The sequence below is a fragment of the Sprattus sprattus genome, assembly GCF_963457725.1.
Source record: "Sprattus sprattus genome assembly, chromosome: 19".
Taxonomy (NCBI): Eukaryota; Metazoa; Chordata; class Actinopteri; order Clupeiformes; family Clupeidae; genus Sprattus; species Sprattus sprattus.
This window is the reverse complement of record NC_137917.1, coordinates 18552588-18577349: the sequence shown is the minus strand read 5'-3', so window position 1 is coordinate 18577349 and position 24762 is coordinate 18552588. Positions and strand designations below refer to the sequence as shown.

Below are 24762 nucleotides of genomic sequence, written 5' to 3'. Positions count from 1 at the left end.
TTTTAAGCAGGGTGGAAGTATCTAATTATCTAGTCAGACATGGTCAATTCCCAGTTCCCTTATTGCCTTATCACGATCACCTGTCACTCCCTCCACCAGTGTACTTAAACCCCTCACTCCCCTCACGTATTGTCTGATCTTGTTGTGTATGGATTTATTATCCTGTTCCTTCGTCAAGCGGCGGCCTTCTAGCTCCCTGTGTTTGTTCCTGCTCCTTCGTCAAACTCTGGATGATCATCTCCCCGGGTTCGCTCCTGCTCCTTCATACCCCACGGCTTCGTTAGTTCTTGTTTCCAAGAGTTGTGTTCCTTCTGACATCATCTGAGCGTTGTGTATTCTGTTCCTTAGTTGATCCCTACCATGGACTGTTTTTGTTCATTCTATTAGATCTTCTGAAGTTTGAGTATTTAGTTCCCTGTACAGTTCAATGCAATCTCCAGTCTGTTTCAGTTAGCCTTATAATCCCGTTTTCCTGTTATCTGTCTCTGGCTGACTTTTAATAAAGTACAGAACTGGATTGCACTCTGCTTAGTTAACAAGTGTGGAAGTGTCTAATTATCTGGTCAGACATGGTCAATGTTTTGTTTCTTCACAAAGATGGAAGAATCAGTTGTTATGCTGGAGTCAGACACCTAGACAGTGTGTTCTTTTTCATAAACCACGTACATGTTATTTGTCTCAACCTGATATTTACTGCAAGCTCATTGTGATAATATTTTGTTATTATACACCTCCTCATAATGTTGCACGTTCCATTGACTTGAAAGGGCCATCCCAGTATTCAGAGGTCCAATATTTATTGATGACCTGCAATGGGTTTTGTGTGTCTGATTCACATCTTTTTGTCTTTTATTACATAGATTTTTTAGTATCTATGTAATAAAAGTATTTCTGTCAAAAACAATGGTACTGAACAACCACCAAACACAACATCCAATTTGTACATTATATTAATGCTATAGCATTCATAGTTAGGAATTGACATACTTTTTTTACTGTCTATTTTTTTATTGCGCGATTAACGTTGTGTAGTAGGCTAACGTTACGGTTTGAGTGAATGGTTTGAGTGGTTTGAGTGAATGGTGAGCACGATACGGCGAAATGGATGGTAACAAGCTTCTGAATAGAAAGTTTACTTTTAAAAGTTGTGATGTGCAAAAGAAGCGAGCTTCACTGTTGTCTGAAAATGTCAGCAGGCAGCTGGCTGAAAGCAAAGAAGTAGTAGGCTTACCTTTTATTTGGTTACCTAACTGTAATGGTTCAGTGTTTCTGAAACAAGAGGCCTGACTTCTATGTCCCCAGCAAACTTGAAAATAAGAAAATATTAAGCTATGGTTAAACTGCACTAGGCTGAGTCCTAAAAAGAACAAAGGAGAAATATATATTTTTGTTGTAAACAATTTTTGTTATTTGCAATAACAAATTCAACAACTATAGCATAATATATATATATAATAATATATATCAGAAAACATATACAGAAAGGGTTGAGGGGCACTTAGCCAGAGTCCATGCCTCTTTATAAAAAGAAAACTTCGAACCAGCCAGGACTCGAACCTGGAATCTTCTGCTCCGTAGGCAGACGCGTTATCCATTGCGCCACTGGTCCGCTGGGTGACAAAAACGATTATCCAATAAGAAACCAGTAAATCTGTCCAATTAGGCTGCAGATTGCTAACATATATTATATTTAATATCGCAGGAACAGAGAAACGAGTGGAAGTTTCCAACATAAACCAAACAATAGAAAAGCAGACAATAAACTTCGTTTTAATATGGTTATTTTGGTAAACGTACCGGTTGAGTGAGGAGTATGTCGCTGGCCCCTACACTGACCCAAGTTGGTATTTTTCTGTATTGAGGTTATAGGCTATACGTTCACTATAACTTAAACTAGCCAGGTAGCTAGCTAGTTACTCTATAAATGAGCTTACCAGCTACCTTGCACAGAAGGAGCTGCGAACACAATACGCAATTCGTGTTCGAGTCGTGTACAGCAGTCCACCGAAACGCAACAGATAGCCGACTATATGCGACAAAAGCGATTACCTGGTTGTGACTTGTCATTCGCAGAGGATATTTTCTACACAGCGTAAATTATGACTGTTTGTAAGTGAAACATGAATGTTTGTTTTTAGGACAAGGATGGCTTCGTCAACTATAGGCTACCCAGCTCCCCCAACGTGAAAAGGTAATTGCATTCACACAGTAGGCACACGTGTTTTATTGGGTGTTAAATGTGGTCAAGACACACCTAAAATGACCTCACACCTCAGTCAACCCAAATCATTTCTTATTACGTATTATGTAGTCTGATAACCCACATAATTAAATTATCACCCATAGCCTACATACAGTAGCCTACATAGCTCGCTAGCAACATTAATATGGCGTTATGCCCCATCTAGCCTACTAAATAAACACAATAAATAACTCAAGAATAACAAATAATACAACCTTAAATTTAAATAAGTTTATTGTTTTTATTTTTAACTAACATCCTATTTGGGTTGAGATCCCGGTCATTAAGTAACCCACTCTTTACGAATAATAAGAACAGTGTATGTCTTTATCAGATTTGATGCTCTACTTTTGAACTGATGCATACCTGTATCCATCAAAACTACCACATTTTCTTTATAATAATGGCTCTAGAGGTTGACATTTGAAGTGTTTCAACTTATTTTTGCGTACACGTAGATTGTCAGTGGGATTCCATATCGTACTGCTTACCTATTATGCTGGTCTACTGCTTAGGATTTGCAGAATACGGACTTTGGCCATCGTTGGCCTTGACACATGGAAGAAAAGTTTCTTCGAGCTGGAGTCAAACCAGCTACCTAAGGGTGATTGGCGTTTAACCTAGAGTCCTCTGCTTCACCAAGTGAGCTATCGGAGGTCCTCGCGCTGCCTGAGGCCACAAAACGAGGTGTGAGGGATCCATGGAAACAGACCCTAAAAGTCCACCTGCTCTGCCCACCCGACCTCACGTGTTCACCCCGCTACAGACAGGACTCCACACGAATTTATCAATTTTTCCATTGTGACGTGTGCACCTCTCCCTGGTAGTCTAGTGGTTAGGATTCGGCGCTCTCACCGCCGCGGCCCGGGTTCGATTCCCGGTCAGGGAATGAAGTTTTTGCCCACGTTGGCCTTGACATGTGTACTGCACGACAGCCAAAAAGTATCGGCCCTTTGAGCCAGAGTTCACCCAGCTACAGAACCTGACCCCACGGGCAGCCCTCCATTCTTTTAAAGAACAGCCCCCTTGTCTCCCTGGTAGACCAAAGCTCTCTCGCTCACCATGAAGGGGAAAGAAAGGGAAAAGGGGGGAGAGAAAAAAAAGAAGGGAGCGATTTTGTATGGCCTAATGCTCCATGACTAGAAATGTTTAATGTTGACGTATTATTATTGATAATTTTGTAAAAACAGTTTTTATTTCTATTTCTATGAGAGCATAGGTTTCAGGTTCGAGTCCCACCGTTGGCAGAAATTGAGGTTTGCATTATTTACTGCAAAGCTCATTTTTAATTTTAGTCTGCATATTACTTTTATTAACCTTATATTAGTGAGATATGGATAATTCTACATTGAATATTTCAATGCATAGATGCATTTATGAGAGAAGAGTTGACCCCAAGGTCCCCGGTTCGAGTCCCACCGTTAGCAGAAATGTACCCCACTGGTGACCAACCATGTCTTAACATGAGAGCCCCCACACAATGTCCAGACAACAGCAAGATACACGCCTTCCCCAAAAAATTATCATAAGTATGCGATACTATACCACGCCCCACAGATACAATCCACAGAAAATTACACAGCAATACATTAACCCACACCAATCTGCTCAGGCCCGTCCACCCGGAACGCTCCCCAATAGCACTCAGATGACGCGCAGCTCCTCCCCGCATGAGGAATTACTACAGAGGAACACAATACAAACAAACACTTAGAGCAGCCCACACACCATTAAGCGGGGAGCTCCAGTGACAAACTAAAGGACCAGTGTGGTGCAAGAAAGAACCTCCCTTTTGCCTCGCAGCTGGAGAGTGTTGAGCTGTGTGTGTGTGTGTGTGTGTATGTGTGTGTGTGTGTGTGTCTGTGCGTGTGTCTGTGCTCAACTTTCTGGTCAGAGCCTTGGAGCACCTCATGGTAGAGTGGCCAAGCGGTACAAGGCGCTGGATTAAGGCTCCAGTCTTCGGAAGGCGTGGTATAAAATCCCACTGCTGCCATTAATACAGCTGGCTTTGCCCTCCACTCTCGCCTTCCCTTCTGTAGAATTCTACACTTGTGGTAGTGTGGCTGAGCGGTCTAAGGACTCCTGAAGCGAGCCCAAGATTGGCCAGTTCTTGTGCACTCCTTCTCGAAAGTGTGGTCTTCATGTGCTCTCGCCTCCAACATTTCCTCGGCTGTTCCCTCGGCTTCTGGCTCTCTAGGCTCCAGTCTCTTCGCAGGTGTGGATTCAAATCCCACCGCTCGCAGCCATTATGACCAGCTAGATTTGCTCTTCACCCCAGCTTTTCTCAATGACTGTTCTGAAGAATCCAACGCTTGTGGTAGTGTGACCTGGCCAGGTACGATAGAGAAATGGGAAACTCTGACTTTAATGATGAGATGATCAGATGTTTCTAACTCTGTTTGTTTGCTTAAAAGTGTACCTTCTGTGTGTGCGTTAACGCGTAAGCAAGAACTAGCAAAACATAATTGTGTAAAGAAATACAATCACTGTATCAGAGTTTTGCCCCACATCTCAGTTTTCCAAATGTGTCGCTCATCTTGTTTTTTTCCTTTTTTTTTCTTTAGAGGCTGTGGGTGACTCTGGTGTGACAGGCAGAGACCGAGTTGACAGCTTGGCAGAGTATCTGGTGGAGCTGAGGAACCAGCCCTCTCTGGCCCTCATCAACCAGCAGGTCAGGAATATTTATTGTCATGCTACTCTCCCTCTGTGACCTGTCATACATATTCACACTTGCATGTGTTTTTGTCTTTTCTCACGTGCTGCTGTGTTCTCTCTCTGTTTAGAGGCCAGATTGAGTGGCAAGAAGAGGGGAACTGGCACAGTGTCTAGATGGGATCTCATCCTGGATGACATCAGGAGGATCAGGCGCCGCATTCTGGCCAATGGGTCTTTTATGCAGCAGACCACCGTGCAGCTGGTGGACGTGAGCCACACCACCCTGGACACTGCATGAAATGTGGGATTTACGACAGTATTCGACCCTGTGTATTGCCGTAGAAGCCCACATTGGTGTGAAAGCCCCCCCACCCCTTCCCTTGACCAGGCCTAGGTTTTGTTATGTTAATTAAATTGACCTGGATTGAAAACAACCCCCCCCCCCACCCCTCCCCCCCCGCCAGGGGAGGCACCCCGTCACTGCTTCACTGTGTCACTGTGAAAGTCACAGGTTCGATCCCTACTAGTGACAATCATGGCCCAAGTTGCTTAACGACTGTTAACGACTCTTAATGACTGTTATCAGAGTAAGCCTGACTCTGTATAATTACATGCCAGAAACGAATCTCAAGAACATTAAGGTGAAATAATAATATATAAGTTAGGAACATTACACATAGCCTAAGTTAAAACTTTTAAACACATACCACCATAAACATGTGAGATAATTCGACAAGAGACATTGAAAGACAGCTAACTCACTGCTTCCCTGCTCCAGCCTCGGCCCCTCACATGCTGGGTCCAGTGACCTGTGCTGGTCACTGCTCCACAGGCTCTGGGTGCCAGCCTCTCCTCTGTCGCTCTTGCTCCAGTCCCAAAACAGACCTGCAATGTACTGCACAGCACGTGCAAGTAATCGGGCAGTTCAGGACAGTGGAAACTAGACACAGCCAATACAAGGGGATCATATACTGCCCTTCTGTAGAGGCTGTTCCCAAAGAGCAGTGGTTAGAGGATATTAAGAAGAAACAAAAAATAATAATAAATTGCCCCCCCCCTAGAGGCATGGACACTGGGCTAGTGCCTCTCAACCCTCTTCCCTCCCAAAGGCATGGACACTGGAAACTTTCATTTCTGTATATGTTTTCTCAATCAAAATCTCACTAATATAAGGTTGATAAAAAGTAATATGCAAACAAATTGTGTTTTCCAATTATAAAAATGAACTTTGCAGTAAATAATGCACACCTCAATTTCTGCTAACGGTGGTTCTCAAACAGGAAACCTTGGGACCATGCTGAACGTCAGCATCCTCAAAAGCACTCGATTCTGGTGGGACTCCACCCCACAACCTTTGAATGACTTCTTGCACCACACAACCCAGTTGCAGCTGCCTATTTTTACGTTCCAACATCCACTCAGACATAGCCTATCTTTTCTGTTTCTCGTAGACTTCTAGTAGGCCCAGAGCTCAGCTGGTATCGCGGAATAAAGAGACATCCTTAGGTCGCTGGTTTGACTTTGGCTCGAAGGAAGGGATGCTTTTTGCCGGTCTTTCCCTCTGTGGCAAGACCAACACCAACCCAACACTTCTGCCCCGTGATTGGTCAAATGTTGGAGAGCCAAGGAAAATTCGCCAAGGCCGACCACTGCCATTATACCAAGGTTTACATTCAGCATAGACCTACACCAATTGAAAGCACTGACAATTCAAATTAAACGTGCCCAAGGGAAGTGATAAGTTACAAAATAACAAACGTACAATAATTACAATGTTATCAATTTGGAAATATGTTTCCATGTCAATCCAAATATGAATTTCAAAATCAAATGTATTAGCTAAGGAGCACATCTCCAGAACATCCGCAACATCATCAATTGTTGAAAGTAATTGTAATTCTAAGGTTGCCAGACTTTTCCAAGAGGAAATTACACTGCTTCTTTGCTAAGAGAGCAGCTTCAACCACGCATGAACCGAAGCTAATTTAATAACTTGGTTAAATAATTGTGCTGATTTAATGCAATGAGCAGGATCCTAAGCCCAAACATGGTTGGATCAGCACAAGGTGCTTCCACACACCACACCATAAGTTTAGTTCGGACTTCGTTTGTTTCCCGTCAATTAAATTAGGGCCCTATAAGAGATCATTTTGTGATCACTCTTGAATCAGACCCTTAAGCAGATAATCATATTAGAGCAATGGTGTATCATGCCAAAGAAAAAGGTTTTGCGCTCTGTCACATTAAAGTGGGCTGGAGTAAATACATTTTAGCTGACTGATTCGGAGGACAATTTTAATGATGCAGACCAGATAACTTTGCACTCTTGAGTGGCAGTCATATCTGTCAACAGTTCAGTGTCAAGTCCCTGTTGCTGACATACTGTAACTTTTATTTTTTATCTCAATTTCATACAAATGATTACAAATAAATTTTGCTTGGCTAAAATCTCAATTCTGTTCATCTGACCAGTGTACGTAAATGGTCAATGTTAAATATTTATGGCTATCTCACAGATACAAAACCTAGCAGTCTCAGTAACATGAAGGAAGAAAAATATTGCCCATATATAGAACCCACATGCAGAGCATCTCAAAATACATTATCTGAGACAAAGTATGCCTTTATATATTTAAACGCTATATTCATAAGCTAAAATTCTACAAATATATAAAAACGATACAAACATTATAGTGACAGCTGAAAATCACATAATGATAATTCTAAGAAATGTAGATTTATAAAATAAATCCGAATATAGACCATAATAGGCTATACAAACGGAACTGCGAACAGATACAAAGTAACAGCTTTTACTAAGTTGGAAACACAGCAAACACTTTTTGATCAAAAGTATACCACATGTTTGGAAAAACTACCACATTTGTCAAATCAATCGGCTGGCCTAAAGGATGATATTTTCCGACGTTGGCCAGAATATTGTATTCCTCTCTCCTATCTTGAGCGCCTCTGTTCCATTCCGTTGGGTAGAAATCCTGCAATAATAGGCACTGGCCATATGAGGGCAGCAACGCTCCACACTATAATAACTAATGTCATGAAACAGGCAACGAGGGTTGACTCGATGGGTTTGCGGTTTAACCTCCAACTCTTATCCCCCTTCAGTTCTTCGAGACCGAAGTCTATACAGCAAAAGTTGATGGGGTCGCCCGTTTGCTGCCCTCTCGAGTTTCCCTGCCCAAACCTCCTATATCTCGCCATGCCACATCCAACACACAGTCGGAATTCCTGCTGTCCTCCGGTAACTCCAATGTGTTCGATGACAACAGGTGAGATGGCGCGGTTGAAAGCAGCAGAGAAAAACGCCCTGCCGTGGCTGTTGGTGGTGTAAATAAGTACATCACACTGGAACCCAAAATTGCTACCCCACCGTGCCACGAGTGAAGTGGGGAAAAGCCTTTGTACGCTGACGTTACACTGAGGCAGCAGCTGGGGCGAAGTCTCCGAGGAGGCTTCTGTCTCTTCCACAGATCTTTTGGCGTAACGCACGTCCACCTCCAAGTTCGCCAAAAATCTGTTAGTGGAGTTGACAGGAGGGAGTAGAAGATCCTTGTCACTCCAGCCGTTGGAAAACTGGAGTAGTATGGCCACACAGCTCAGAGCCAGCAGAACATTCAGGGAGTTGTTCAGCATGGCACAGGGTGCGACTCCCCTCGCATGGTGCGCCGCGGGAAAAAAGGCAACTAATGATGAGTTTAAAGCGACAGTCGGTGAGGGGGGATGACTGGTCAAGCGCGTAGCCCAGGACATTAATTCAGAGAATCTGACCCTTTCCTGTTGTAAGAGTTCTGGTCTACCTACAGTCCGCTCAACATGGGAACGTCAGCTGTCCGCGATACACCGACGCCCCTTCCTTCTTTTTCTCGACTGAACAGCTGGCTTCCTGCCAGGCGGTTGGTTACTTTGGAATGGGTGGTGATGTTGCGCGCAGCCGACTGCTGGCGCTCGCCTACTCAGGTGGGAGAGAGCGAGTGTCGAGCGCCACCTGTACTAAGCAGTTTTCACAGAGCTGCGACCATCTAGAGAGGCGCGACAGATGTTTGTGAAATGCAGCCTCTGTAAAAACCCTTTCAGAAATAACGCAGCGTCCGACCAGGACCATAGGTATGCGCCTGGTACAGTTTTCATTTCACATATTCCTGTTTTATTACTGGCAATACTGAGGAACGATTGCTAGTTTTGAAATATCTATCAATTATGATATAAAAATGATAACGGTCTGCTTGGCATTTTGTACAATTGACAGCTGCGTCTACCCAACGCATTAAGGAGGTACATCACTTCAGCAACGTTTGCTTTATAAATGTCACTATTCTAAAGCCCTAGACGAAAACACGACGCTAGCCTAATACACAGGCTATGGTCTTGCCATTGTCTGCTTGCCTTTCATTATTACCCTGCTCTCTGATTCTTGAGAGGACTTTGAAAACTTGTTGAAGTGCATAAACTTCAAATGAGGGCAGACGTGCATTTTCCATAAAAGTGTTTTTAAGATCAACCTGTGCTTGGGTTTACCCTACTTATGAGTGATAATGAATCCCGTGCCCCTCTATTAAGTTAATGTGAATTGAGTAGTTGGCTCTCCAAGTTGCTTAAGTGCATTTGCAAACCAAATTGCAATAATTACAGGACCAAAAAGTGTTCAAGCATTCATAAGCAAAATGACTTTAACGCATGGAAATTGGTAAAAAAAAAAATATTTTGAGGTGCTTTTGGTTTGTTTTCTTTTATTTATTTTCTTTTCTTAAAAAAGTTTGGGCCTATGAAATCTTTTTTCAAGTTGCTAGTCAAGTGTAATAGCATCCTGCTCTGCATCTTTATTTATACCAAACACAGGCGGTGTAGGTTCCTCATTAGGATTAAACTTGATGATGTAAGTAAATGAGCAAAGGCTCCCTCTGCTCAGAGATACCCTAGTTGTCATGTTGTTGTGCCTTGTGATGTCGCCAGCTCATGTGGCTCTCTCAGTGGTGCCTTTAGCCAGGCATTACTTTCTCATGAAATTTCTCATGATTTTTTTTAGTTCAAGTTGATGTCACCCTCACTGGATGTGTGGACTAGTGTCCAACTATCTGTTGTGTGTAAATCCACAACAGCCTGCTGGGACTGACTCATATATATATTTTTTAAAGTGGTTATTACAGTATAATTTATGAACGTGTGGTATATTTTAAATAAAAAAGAACCTGTAATGTATAAATAATTGCCTTAGTCAATGATGTCTGTCTTGAGATTTGTACCTCTTGTTCATGAGGAATACAGACGATTCTCTGGGTTTTGAACGCTTGGCTTGGAACTAAAGAATGCTACAGGTGAGACAAAAAGAATGGAAGCCCTCATTATTTCTCCATGGAATACAAATTCTAATGACTCATCATTCCTCCTTTCATGTGTGAGAAAGAATACACACGGCACCTGTATGGTTTGATTTGCTGTGAGCTGCTTAAATGGCTTAATTTGTGGCAGCGGTGCAAATGGGATTTTAGAACTGGGGGGACGCAAACATTTATTTAACGTTATTTACTGATGATTGTCGCCTTATGTAGGGAGAGTGGAGGGGACGGAACAGGTCACTATGAATCTGGGGGGGACATGTCCCCCTCGTCCCCAGTGCTATCTGCGCCCCTGATTTGTGGGCCAGGTCTGCCCCAGTCTATGAGCACAAGTCTAGGAGGAGTGTGAGAGACACACACACACAAGCATGCGGACACACGTTTCCTCTGGCTTTTATTTTACACCTGAAAGTGCAGTTCCCTGCATCCATTCAGTGGTACTCATCAAAGACACTTTAATTAGAAGGCATCTTAGAAGGCATCTTGGGCTTCCCTCCCCGTCACACCCAGTCAGTTATCATCTTAAACCACTCTGTGCACATCACACACATTCTCAAACTATCATATCCACCCACACACCAAAATGACACATCAACATATACTGTATATGAAGAGAACACAGACACACTCAATTCCCGAAACAATGGCCTTCTAAATATCAGATATGCTCCAGACAATGTACCTACGCAAAGAGGGGAAAATGTAAATTACTTTCCTGCTCATTAATTATGCTATAAAAATGTAAATTGCTTCAGCACCAAAAATGCTAATGAGACAGAGATAAAAGTCTCCTGTGCCGAAGGAGAGCGTATAAAAGATTCATTTTCTTAAATATATTTCTTTTATTCTGAGCCATAAAGGGAGAGGCCCATTGAGTGTCTTCTGGCTGGCTTACCGTGACCCCGACGGATCGGCTCACTGTCTCCCTTCCGCTTCAGGAATATGCGCAGACGGCTAGTTTAATTAGCTATTGGATGCCAGGTGACTTTTCTTCCTCTTCCGCTCCGTAAGCTGGGGCGGCTTTGTAACTCCAGGCCATGCAAGTCCATTGATTCCGACTCCGGCATCCCTTTCATGCCACTCTCTCGGCGAGCCGCTCCGCTGCAGTGTCACCATGGTAACCATCTGACCTCGGCACTCCCCTGAGACCTGGTGTTATCTTGAAGGAGAAACACATTAAAGAGGGAGAGAGGAGTAACTGTTTAATTCCTTTCATGAATTAAGCATGAAGATTTCTCTGACCAGAATTATTAGTGGGCACAGCCTCTGATGATTTTTTGTTAGAAGTGATTCTAAGTCATCCTCAAAAGTAATATTGTGAAAGATGTTTGTGTTTGGCTTGTTGAGATGTATGGGAATAGTTGAGTAACAAGTTAACTAAACTCCAAGTCATATATTATTTTAAAAATTAAGCAAGGTGGCTTCATGATTTAAATAAAAGTCATTAACTAAATGTCTCAGGTCCCTTGCCGTGAGTCTTGGCGGCTATTTTTGAAATTTCATTTTGATCCACATGCAAGCAATGAAGAAACTTCCCTCTAGTTATCAGATGCCCCAGCATCTACAGCTACACACAATTCAGACCAGGGTCTTAATCTGCCAGAAGTTATCTAAAATAGTTGCCAACTGGTACAGAATCTTTAACGTGTGTATTCATGTTATATGCAGGCAGGAATAGTAATGCCTGTGTAACTGAGCTCCGGGAATGGAGTGGGTTAACATAAATTGTCTGTCTCTGTGTCTGACTCCAGAAAGTGGCCTCACTACATAGTCTCTTGAGGTTACTGTATCAGGCTAGAGGCAAATTAAACATAGATCTAGCAAAACAATTTAGTGTAAGAGGAGATGCAGTGGTGGTATTGGAAACTAGGCACCATAATTAGCCCACGCAGAAATACTGGGTTCAGGAAAAGATGTATCATTTGGACTCACAACAAGGGTGTAAAAAGACTGTGTCTGGCCACAGAAATGATAGAAAGGGGGTTAATAAACCCTCTCCAGTGGTATGTGAATCAGAGTGTAAATAAAGGTGGCTCAGCTTTCTGGTCCATTTATGCCACAAAAACAGCAGGTAAAAGAAGTAACAAACAAAATAAATGGATTCAGAATGCAGCTGCACATTTGAAGAGGACTCTGAAAACTCCTCTGCTGGTCAACCTTCACTGGTTCCCTATCACTGCTAGAATTACATTTAAGTCCCTCACTCTGGCTTATAGGACTGGATCAGCACCTGCCTATTTAAATGCTATGGTTCAGCTCTATTCCCCCTCTCGACCAATTAGCCCCTCTGATGGGTGTTTGTGTCTTTACCGTCTCTCTGCGGCAACAGATCGCAGACTCTTTTTGTTCGTTGATTCTTGGTGGTGCAATGATCTACCTAGTGTTCATTCCAGGGACAGCTTTGGTATATTTAAGAAGTGCTTAAACACTCTCCTTTTTAACTAATGTCTGTCTAACTAGTTAATTTGTTTAAGGCCTACTCGTTAGTCATAGGTTTGGTATTAAATATTATTATCTTAGTTGGTTTTTAAATGTATCTTTATCTCTTTTCTAATGTCTTTTTTAAATGTTTTGTAAAATACCTACACCATAACCATAACTGGTAAGGTAAGGTAAGGTAAGGTAAGGTAGTAATTTTGACCCTAAAGAATTGAATATATGAAATGAGGGAAAATGACAGATCATTTTTATGTAAGTCTGTTCAGGATCATCAAATATTTTCTGCATCATCTCGACACTACTATCTTCGAACTAGACATCAAGCACTGCAAACATTTAAATCTTAGTAAGATGGAATATCTTAAATCAAGGCAATATATGCTGGTTTTTGGTCTGACAAGATATTTCTTCCTACCAGGCATTTTTTATGTTAGAGCATTTCACTTGCTTCAAGCGTTTCAGTCCTTAATTATCTTAATAAGGTATTATACGTAACTATTTTGATCTCCACTGACAAGTACAAAGCTGCTTTTTCAAAGTAAGAATCAAAACAAATGTACATGTTTTTAGTCTGGCCACACTCATTTTAAGATATACAGTATTTGGTTTCTTTTTTTTTTTTATCTTGGTAAGTCTTTTTCGGTTCTGCTGGCAAGTCATTTTGCTTATTTCAAGTTATATATCCTTCATTTTTTTTTTTTCTTGTTTTGAAAATGTGAATTTTTGCAGTGAACTTTGGGTATTAAAATGTTCTGTTAAACACCTGAATGTCACTTAGAATGGTAAGCTGTTCCAAGAACAACTTTTTAGAAACATGGCTGAACAAGCCAAAGTGTGGACCAAGTGTTGAAGATCCATACTTGGAGTGCTCACAAATCCAACACTGTCTTGGAGCAAGTAAAATGAACTGCACTAGTTAGAAACGTTAATTAGCAAATCAGCCCCAAGCGCACCATAACGGCAGGAGGCATTGGCAGGTGAGAGGATGTAAGCTAGCATGGTGCGGAGGTAGGGGTGGCCCATGACATAGGCGACATAGCCTAGGGCACAAAATGCCACAGGGGCACTGCAGAATCTTTTTTCCGGAAGTGCGCCCTCTCACAACAACTCCAGACTTTTGTCACCCTTCAGCTGCAGAGCTGGCCAATGTTATGCAGCCTCTCTGCTGCGTGTGCACACTATACCTTCTGAAGACATTTTGAAGAGTTCACTAATATAAGTCTAGCGATTGAGAGGACCAATGAAATTGGGGGCACCAAAGTAAAATCTCACCTATAGGGCTTCAACACTGTCAGGACTGGCCCTATAGTGGAAGTGTTCATCTCTCACAGGGGATGGAGTTGTCACACTCATGAGTCAGGCAGACAGAGAACAGGGACATGATCAGACACACTCCCGCATCTAACAGCTTCTATCAGTGCTGGCTCTGGAAAAAAAAAGTCTGCTTGTTGACGTTCACACTTCACAGATTATTTTTAGAATGATGTGGTCCAGCAGCTCAGGCTCCACCACTAACTCAAGTCCTACAGGAAAACATAGAGTCTCGTAATTTTACAGTAAACCTCCAACATCAAATGTAGTCATCCTCCTCTCCACAGCTTCATTCTGCTGGAGTCACGGTTTGGGGTTTTCATGTTCTTAGTTTCACAGTTTTAAGGATCTCTTGTTCACATAGCCATGTGCTGCTTTGTTTACTTATTTGGTTACCATGTGCTTTTGATTATAAACATAGCACAAAGACTAAGGTAGAGTATTTATTTGTTGTAACAATGCTTCTCGGCAATACATGTTATACCGCTGGAAAGCCTGTTTATTTCCCTTTTAAATGGTGCCACATTGGTAAGGAACATGCATTTCTGGGATGAGCAGCACAGCTGAGTATGTGGGTTGCGCCCATCAAAAATGTGCCAAAATTCTCCTGTTGGTATTCACTCTTGTTTTGAGTTGTTTGTTGGATTGGATGATTAAACTCTCGATCAGTAACAGGGAACAAACAAGAAATATTGGCAATTTTACACTATTCATTTAATACAGCATCAGGGAGAGAATGGAATGGCCTGCAATGAGTCCAGACCTCAACCCAATTGAACACTTTTGGAATCAGCTTGGGCGTGCTTTATGTGTTTGTGACCAACACAACCACGATGGCTGATCTGCAACGACTCTTGGTTGAGGAATGGAATTCCATCCCACAGCAATGTGTGACCAGTTGGCGACCATCATGAGGATCATGCATCAGCTGTGCTGCTCATCCCATAAATGCATGTTCCTTACAAATGTGGCACCATTTAAAAGGGAAATAAACAGGCTTTCCAACAGTATAAGATTTATTGCAAAGAAGCATTGTTGCAACAAAGAAGTCATATTTGTCCTATGTTTATTTTACGCCCTTGTTTTTCTTCAGTTGTTGTTTGTGTTCTGTTCACGCTGTTACACTGCACCATTCCTGTTTGTAATCACCTGGTTGGGTCCAGCCTTCAACTGCAGTTGTGGCAGCTGGGACCGGGTTATTTAATAACCATTGTGTCTGCACTGATCCAGCACGTGTTGCCTTCAGCTTCAGCTTCAGCTCCTGGCTTACAACCCTCAACTATCTCTAGCAGCTAGCTTGATTGCCACACTCAGAGGGGGGTTAACATGCCCACACATTCAACTGCCAAGGACTGATCAGTTCAGTTCGCTCTGGTACCATCTGTCAGTCTAACGCTGGAATTGCCTGTCGCCAGTGTGTTATTCCCAGCTTCCTATTCCCAACAGTCTGGCTTTTTAGATGGCATGGATATGTTCCCCCCCCACCCCACCCACACCCCCTAATACTGTCTTATTCCCTCTTAATCTTGGACACAGTCATGTAAATAAAACAAACATCTGTAACCGACTGGCTGGGTGACAGGACGGGCTAACTGGTATACGTGCAGCCCAGCCCCCTTTATTGTGACTTTTTCTAGATCAGTGTAGACAGACACACACACCTTGCGCTCAAATCCCCCGCCATGGTGAAATAGAATCTTTGGAAGGTGAGATGGTGTGAGATTGCTTCCTGCCATCCCTGCGGTTTCCAGCGCAGCTGGGCATAGGCCGTATTCAGCAAAGATCTGCTCCTGAGCCAGGCGCTATCGGCCTGAGGTCTGTCTCTGGCCCCGCAGAATGAGGCCATGGATGGAACTGTCAAGCTGAAAGGTGAAAGGTCACCCGGGACAACTGAGGCAAACCATCAGTCCCCAGCTCCCAATCTGATTGTGCATGATGTAAGGATCTCCATCCTCCATCTGCCTTTGTGAACACCTCCACACTGATAGAAAGTCATCTTTGTGCAGGTGGATAACAATCCAGATCGGTGTGGGGGGGAAGGCATTGCTTTCAGACAGGCAGATCCATAGTACTCCACTGAAGTGAAATTAGTTTTATCCTGACTCTGTCTGAATAGGGGAGGAAAAGAGCCTCTCATGTTGTTGAGTTTAAAGAGACAAGAGAAGAAGCGAGAACTGAAGGATGGAGGTTCGTTCTGTCACCCAGTGTGTGGAAACTGAGTTTCGTTCTGTCACCCAGTGTGTGGAAACTGACAAGGAGGTTGTTGATCAAGAACCCGGCTGCTCCACGTTCATTAGCAGGCAAACGTCAGCAGGGTATGAATAATGTATGAAGTTTGTCAGTAGTTCGTCAGGTAAATGTGCATTACAGGCTATGGGAGATGCGAGTGGATGAGTGGAAATATAAGGTAATGTATGTAACGAAATTACACATTACCAGAGGTGGAATCAACCGTGAAATCCAACTGAAACGTTCCTCCATTGCAACATAAGAGTGTGAGTTTGCTTCTGTGTGTATGTGTGTGTGTGTGTGTGTGTGTATACCACATATGAGCGTGTGCATGTATGTGTGTGTGTGTGTGTGTGTGTGTTTTGGTGTGTGTGTGTGTGTTTTGGTGTGTGTGCTCTCTCGTGTAACACTTAAGACAGTCCTCATCATTGGAAATCTCTACACTCCACAGGGCAGCAAAACCTCAAAGCAGCAGGAGCCAGTGAGTGCGGTAATCAAAGGGATCGTTAAAATGAACGGGCGTCCCCACTTAGGCAACACGCCTCTTTGGAGCACAACAGCCATAACAACCATCATTTACTTTCCCATTCTGCTCTCGCTGTCCCTGAAAAGCAGCTCTCCTGCAGACGAGGCTTCAAATGGACCCTGAAATGAAATGACACACACAAAGACATTGCACTTTCTCACACTTATGTTCTGTTATTCCATGTATCATCATGGTATCCTACATTCATTCTGTACTTGTGAATTATATAAAAGCTTACACCTATCTTGCAAAGAGCTAAGGGGGGACATGCCACGTGGTTTAAAGCCCTTCAGTTGCCTGGTTATCCATGCTTCTCCAGTTTGCTGTTTTACCCCTGGGTGACCTCATGCTCCGTTATCGACACAGTCCAATTCACTCTATCCAATTTTGTAGACTACGGTTTCCAATACCAACTCAAAACATAAAAGAGAAGTAAATCCATGGACTTACAGAACTATAATGATCCTCATAAGGTTGTTAGTCAATAACCACATATAAATCAATGGCCTGTTCTCATCTCTGAGATGAAGTGTTTGTGGCTTTGGAATGCAAACGATTTATGATAGTTATTGTAGTAATTTAAAATTTAAAATATGACTTCCATGCATTAAAATATGTAAGGGATAATGTGTTGTCCATCGGTCATTTTCCAAAAAGAAATCCCGACGGGGCGAACAGCACCCCTATGCACATCCCGCTTATTATACGGTTACTTGCCAAAACGATAGAAGATATTCCTCCAAAATAGCTCTTTTTGATGAATTAGTTGCCGTTTCGTGATCTCCACTAAGAGAAAATAGTTCTTCAAGCAAATAGAACTTTCAATTTTCAGGTGTTGCGTAGCAACCCAATACTTGCTGACTTCAAATTACAATAAGTCTGTTACGTTAAATGACCAGACTACTTGCGCACATATATGAAAGATGTGAATTAGAAGCACAAAATCTATTGCTAATGACAGTGGTCATTATCTTTTCGCAGCGGTCATTATCAAGAAATATCGGACCTGCGAACGTTGGGATGGCCCATTCAAATCAACGGTACTTTTTGGAACATTCTGAAGAGCTGTTTAATATACCTTTATAAAGACTGTGAATATGGAATATTCCCAAATTACCACAGAAACTAAGTGGAACAGAAGGGTTAGTAGAAGACCAAAAAGTGCCAATGACCACAGCTCTGCACTTAAACATGTTTTATAATACAGTAAGTTTTTAATCTGCTTTGTGTTGCTTTTTATCTGCTCTGGAATGTGTGTGTTTCCCCTCCATCAGTGACACTTTTGTCAGAGTTCTGGATACTGTGTTACCAGTATGGTTCCTTTGCCCTGAGAACAGGAAGCAGACAGTGCAGGTCTAAATGATTTCAAAGGCTTCATCCTCTTATCCTTTTATCCTCTCCTCTCCTCTCCTCTCCTCTCCTCTCCTCTCCTCTCTTCTCTTCTCTTCTCTTCTCTTCTCTTCTCTTGTCTTCTCTTGTCTTCTCATCTCTTCTCTTCCCTCCTCTCCTTTCCTCTCATCTCCTTTCCTTTCCTCTCATCTCTTCTACACTCTTATTTTCTCTTCTCTCCTATCCTCTCCTTTTCTCTTCTCTCCTCTTTTCTCCTCTCCTCGGTGCAGACAACATAGCCTCCAGGGCCAGAGAGACTGAAACTCACTCTGATGTATGAGGGGGAAGAGTGGCGGCACCCTCCAGTTTGGACAAAAAAAACTGCTGTCTGGGAACGAGAGCTCTCAGTGTCTCACTCCTCCACCTCCTCCCACTTCCTCTCTTCTCGTCTCACCACTCCTTGCTTCCTCTGCTCTGGTGTCACTCAGTCTGCTAATGTCAGATCAAAGGTTTCAGCTCCAGGGAGATGGCAGATAAATGCTGTTAATAAGACAATATCTCCACCCCTCTCGCGATGATTCACCTTGTCCCTGTGATCTGCTGAACATCCAGAGAGCTGCCTGCCAAAGCTCAGCAGCACTCAACTTTCACCTCTCCTGAGGAGATCGCTAAGTGACAGCGAGCTTTTCACAAAGACACATGCACCATCAAAAAGAGCAATGCTGGTCAAATACAACTGTGAATGTGTTGCTGAATATGTATACAATCTCTTGCTCACTGGATTTCTCTCTGCCAGCGTTGTTTCCATCTCCAGATCTCCAAAAGTAAACTCATTCATATACACAAAAGAGTACAATTATACCTTGCAGAAAGGTTGGAGATCCGTCATGTTTTCTCCATTTAGCTGAAATCGAAGCTTATGTATTTGCCTCACTGAGCACACAAATCTAAATCCTGCAACTGAAAACAATCTGGTGTTGGAGAGATAAAAGGGTTGCTACGGTAACAGGCAGAAATGTCCAACACTGAAATTTCATGCTTGGCAGCAGTCACTGTGCACTGAGAAAAAAAAGACAGTGTCATTTGAAGTTAAAGCTTCCATTGGTACCAAAGGAGAGTTCAGGTTAGTGACACATTTCAAAATTAGATTTAAAAAGCTGTAGGAATGTAGGACCTGCCTATGCTGGAATAATTAGAGGCAATTACATTAAAAAAATTAAGTTGACAGGACACAGAATTCAGTTGAAGGGAGCACATGGCATCTCAAGAGGAAAGGACAAGGGACGTATATAAATGAGTAATTCTCAGCAATGTGTGATACGTGTCAAGGTTACACTTTCAGAAAAGCTTCCACAAATTTGTCTGGCAAGTGAAGGATGTGAAAAGCCCGGCTAGGCAGTACACGTCAAGAAAAGCTTTCACAAGCAATTTCATTGAAGTCACAGCAAGGGGAAGAAAACAGCAAAGTATCGTCAAAAACCAATGTGGATCCTTTTTCAGGCAAAGGCTTTCAGCGTGACAAGGGGGGACGAATCATGGAGGTAACAGTCCTTTAGTCCTTGTCAGTGTTGTCCTAGGGAAATGTCAAAACTTCCCTCATGTTTAAGTTCAAAGTGATGTTGTGACAAGCCCTTAACTTTTTTCTCTCATAGAAACAGGCTGTTTAACATATTGTAATGATGGAGCACCTTGAAGGCTTGTTTTTGGCGTCGGGCAAGATGGCAGGGATCTTATCCACAAACACAATGCACATGACAAAGGGTGGGCGACGACACGGATGCACAAGGAAAACTACACCAGGGCATTACACATAACACACTGCCCAATTGGCAACATAATTATGCACAAGCACAGGCATATTCTAAATTCGATAAAAAACATTATTCACAGCAGTAACATTGACATGGACCACTAGATTACATCTCGTCTGCTCACGGAAGCACAGCAACATAGAGGCACGCTACAATATTTATCTTGAATAATCCTCAGCCCTTTTGAAATAGGGAATGACATACCTAGATCTTTAGAAAAATAGCACTCGTCTTTTGGACACATCTACATGAATAAGATGGAGAAGTTATTTACAATATAATGAAAGGACACCAAAACCTTACCCGTGGCATTTCCTATCAGATGACCAAGTGACCCCATACAAATAATACCTCTGTAGAAATCCATCAGCCTACAGGATACATAAGCATCCATTTATTTACAGATGGGTTTTTTTACTGTTCTTTTAATGGCATATTCCGCACACTTTCATAATCTTAAAAGAACAATGCATAGTTGCATATACAAAGCCCTCACGCCTGCATCAACAGGACTACTTTCTTTACAACCTATTTAGCATGGGATGGCTGTCACTAAGTGCCATCACTGTCTGGGATGAGGTGGCAGTTGGTTGCATAATAATTCAGAGGAATTTAGGGGGCCTCAGCATCACAGCTTGATGAAAGCATCTGATGAATAAAACGTGTAGAACAGACAGATGGACTCTTTTTAGACCAGATTTCATGACATTTGAATTATGTGTGCAAGGTGAAGTCAGTCTTTATGATTCATGACATGTTATATATGGTTAATGAGGATGTCTTTTAATTATTATTATGTATTTATTTTTAATTCTAGTTATATGTTTAGTTTACCAAATTGGATAAGACAAAAAAAAAAAAAATACATTAGACAATGTTATTCCTAATCAATGAAAGACATGGTGACGGCATTGTTAGTGTGGCCATATTACAGAGGAACACGTGCGACATCTATCATTTATTTATTTATAACACAAACAAAAAATATAATACATTACAGATGAAAATAAACGAAACAAAGCAATAGTTTACTGCACACTGGACTTCTGATAAGAGTTCTGCGTCCCGAGTGTAGACAATAAAAAGAGTAATGGGGTTTACTGTCTATGGTGTCGTCACGTGACTCATATAGTAAAGTTCTGTTTGAGCAATATGGCGGCGCCCATGTAGCGGTGTGTGTTTTGACAGCTGAGCGTGTGTTATGGAACAGTACGGAGAAATTCAGGGTCGCCGAGGGATGCCTTTTGTGTTTTGTACAAGTTATGTGTGTCCGCTTGAAGCTAACATCAGAATGTGTTCACTTTAAATCAAGGACATCAATCAAAGGGAATCTGAATTTCTGTACTGTAAGTGTCACCTACGTTAGCTTGTTAGCTTTGTGGAATGTGACACACTTTCTAGCCCGCTAGCAAACTAATCAGCAAACTTTCTAGCCCATGCAGATGATAAAGAATGCATTTGCATCTGTGGTTGGGAACCCATTGTGTGTAGGACAAGTAACGCTTTGCATTGTGATAAAATATCACATCTCGTTGAGTCGACTGGCATTGAGGTAATAGGAAAAGGTCCAAATGTAGACTGAGTGCAGACTGTCCGTGAATTTGTATCTGAGTTAACTGTAGATGATACCATGAATATGGCAAATTGTATGACAGAATCGGCTGTTTTTCTTCCGCTTTTTCCTCTCCTGTGACTGTGCGCAGATACTTCAGCCAGGTGTCTACTGCAGCCACAATGCATTGAGTGGATGTGCTAAGCGTTCAGTCATGTCTGTGAAATTAGACTGCGTGGGCTCGGATGACAAGTCGAGTGATAAAAATGTTTTATTAGTTTTTTCCCTGTGGCGTGATTATGCTGTAAATACCCTCAAAGACATGGTAGATGGCAGGGTCAGCAAGGACGTCTGAGTGCGGGGGATTGATGTAATTCATTCCTCTCGAGTGACACCACAGTACTACTTCTTCTGTAACCATAGAAACGTCTTCCTCTTCCTCCCCACATCTCCACACATTTTGCAGTTATTCTTTTTTCCTTTCTCCCCCTCTCCTTCTGTCTCTAATCCTGGTTTCGCCCATTCGATCTATACACTATTATGGCTAGGTATTTCTAATTAGTAGTGGTATAAGGACTGTTTTTGATTAAACTTTGAGTGGATGAAAAAGCAGTAGATTCTGACCCGTTGGTAGCCGAGTGTTTTTTTTTTTCCATTCGGAGTGAGTGTACGGTAGGCTCAGACATGTATCACTGGTGCAGTTGTCATGCAGCTCGTGGGCGACAGCTCTTGAGTGTCAGCTGAATCTGGTCATCACTGTTGAGTTCTCAGGGTAACGGCACACAACAGTGAAATTGTACCACGACTCAAGCTGGTTCTCTACCCTGTCTAGAGAAATTGCATTAAAACTGAAGCTTCTGCAGTCGAGGATGAGATGCCAGTGGTGTCGTATGATTCCATTTTGATGCACATATAGGAGTTTCATATTGTTTTCATGAGTCCAGTTCTGTGCACAAGTTAGGGGGACAGGGCAGAAACCTGCACATCGTCGGTAACCTAAAGTGCATGTGTTGTTCCTATGTGTTCATATACGTATATATTGAAATACATAGGCCTACCCAATTTTATTTGAATGCAAATTTTATTATTTCTTTGGCCTGGTTTTTCAAGTTGATCATTTCAAACAACATCACTCATTATACATCAAACACGCCAGACAGAACTGCCCATGTTGACTGATCTTGTTTACCGTGCCCATGCGTCTCCTAGGTGACGGTGCCATGCAGACGGTGGGGAAAAGGGTGGCTCTGTGCCCGCTGGCCCTGGTCAGAGATGGCATAGGCAGCGGAGACCTCCTGATGCCCACACCCTGGTTCAGGCGGGCGGTGTGGCGAAGCCTGTACAGTGAGACGGGGGAGTGGGAGAAGGACTACCGGGTGGAGACTAGGAAGAAGGTGGAGGAGTGGTGGCACCCCCGCATCAAGGACCAATGGAGGAGGACCAGCAAAGAGGAGGTGAGTGTGTGTGTGTGTGTGTGTGTGTGTGTGTGTGTGTGTGTGTGTGTGTGTGTGTGGCACCCCCGCATCAAGGACCAATGGAGGAGGACCAGCAAAGAGGAGGTGGGTGAAGACAGGAATGTGATCTATAGCACATTTACCCCAGGTGGGTATGAGGGCTGTGGGTAAAATAAGCAAGGCAAAATTATATTTGACATGTCAAGGAAAAGTGACAAGGACAAATTGGCATTGGCCATATTGGTCTGTCAAATTGGATTGCAAAGCAATAGGGACTGGTCATCTGGCAATCAAAGCAATTTACTTGTACATACTCCCTGTACCATCTCCCAAAAGTGTATTCAGCAAGTAACCTATCAGATTGGTTAGTTAAGATGTTGTAATATTAATTGTATTGAATTAATATAGAGGGGTTCTCCTTGCTGAAACATTAGACTTAGAGGGCTGTAGGTATTCTCATCTCCAATGAGGCTGTAAGATACTCTTCAGTATTAAAGATACAAACCAGACTTACAAGCATATTAAGTTTATAAAAGACAAACATGTTTCAGCACTAAGCCATCTTCACGTCTACCCATTGCTCAGTAGATCTCAGTAGCTGTCTATCATGTTTAGGCGTGTGGAGGTGTGACGTGTGTGAGGGACTGTCTTTCCCATCAGATTATCGTCTCCTCCTCACAGCTATAGACCTTCCTTCATTGGTGCGCAGTACTTACAATGAATACATGCAATTACAATGCAACTGCCAGAGGGGAAGGAATGGTGTGCGTGCGTGCGTGCGTGCGTGCGTGCGTGCGTGCGTGCGTGCGTACGTGCGTGCGTGCGTGCGTGTGTGTGTGTGTGCGTAGAGTTAGGTGTAGCACAGTTGTGAGCTGCTGCTGCGAGAGGGGAAGGAAGGGTGTTCGTGTGTGTGTGTGTTTGTGTGTGCGTGCGTGCGCGTGCGTGTGTGAGCAAGGCTCGAAATTAACTTTTTGCCTTACCAGCCAACATGGCTGGTAGATGAAAAAATTTACCAGCCAATTATATTTTTTACCAGCCAAAATTAAACCTGCCATTTCAGACCCACTCTGACATCGTTTGATCTAAACAATCATTACCTATGATTTTAATATCAACGTTAATCACTCTCAGAATGGATTTAAAGAAATCAACCAATATTGCCCAATTGGCTGGTGACAGCCGCAACACGTGCTGTATCATGCTGTACCCGGGAATCCTTAAAGGCCCTCCTTCACGATACGTTAATTATTTAATTAACTTTTGCATGACCTTTTTTTTTTAAAGCACATTCAAGAGTTGGCTATTAAAAATGTGCCTTCAGATGAATTCATTTAACCTCATAAGAAGCGCTGCATTAGGTCTACTAAAAAAAAATCTAAATTAAGCTTTTAAATTACACCTATATGATAGATAAATATTGTCCAACTAACACTACAGCATAGATATTCAAAAGCGTATTATACTATATATATTCTTACTGATCTGACAAAAAACCGCATTGAAAAAACAGAGGGAAGGCAAACAGTACCTCTGCTTCACTGAAGGGGGCGTGCGAGAGCCCACAAGTCGGCGATAAGCTTATTCAGCCATTGCTCAATTTGCTCTTCTATACGCTTATACTACCACCGTCAACGTATTTCATCCACTGCCGTGGCTCCCCATTATTCGCTATGAGCCACCTACTGCAACATGCTCTTGGTGTTGCTGTAGCTGCTGTTGTGGCTGTTGTTTCTTCCTCCTTTAGATGTTCTCTGCACCTTTGCTTGAGGTGATGCAACGGCAATGAATCGGCACATTATTTTAGCTTTCGTTTAACTGCGTTAACTTGCGTGTGGTCAACTAAGTCGGTTTCAACTTTTG

At 42.6% G+C, this 24762-nt stretch overlaps 2 protein-coding genes across 2 annotated transcripts in view; one reads left to right on the top strand and one right to left on the bottom strand.

The window, feature by feature from the left end:
* Window positions 1-7852: 7852 nt before the first annotated feature.
* Window positions 7853-8551, bottom strand: tmem158 (transmembrane protein 158; the record flags this gene model as incomplete). Its single annotated transcript, XM_080857766.1, has 1 exon — window positions 7853-8551. One exon carries the CDS (start codon window positions 8549-8551, stop codon window positions 7853-7855), a length of 699 nt encoding a protein of 232 aa, XP_080713892.1.
* A 12530-nt stretch (window positions 8552-21081) lies between these two features.
* Window positions 21082-24762, top strand: part of lars2 (leucyl-tRNA synthetase 2, mitochondrial) — a 53681-nt gene continuing 50000 nt past the window's right edge. The window contains exons 1-2 of the mRNA XM_080857819.1: window positions 21082-21242; window positions 22658-22902. Coding sequence (XP_080713945.1) covers window positions 22669-22902 — 234 coding nt within the window. The 5' untranslated portion in view covers window positions 21082-21242; window positions 22658-22668. The remainder of the gene's footprint in view (window positions 21243-22657; window positions 22903-24762) is intronic.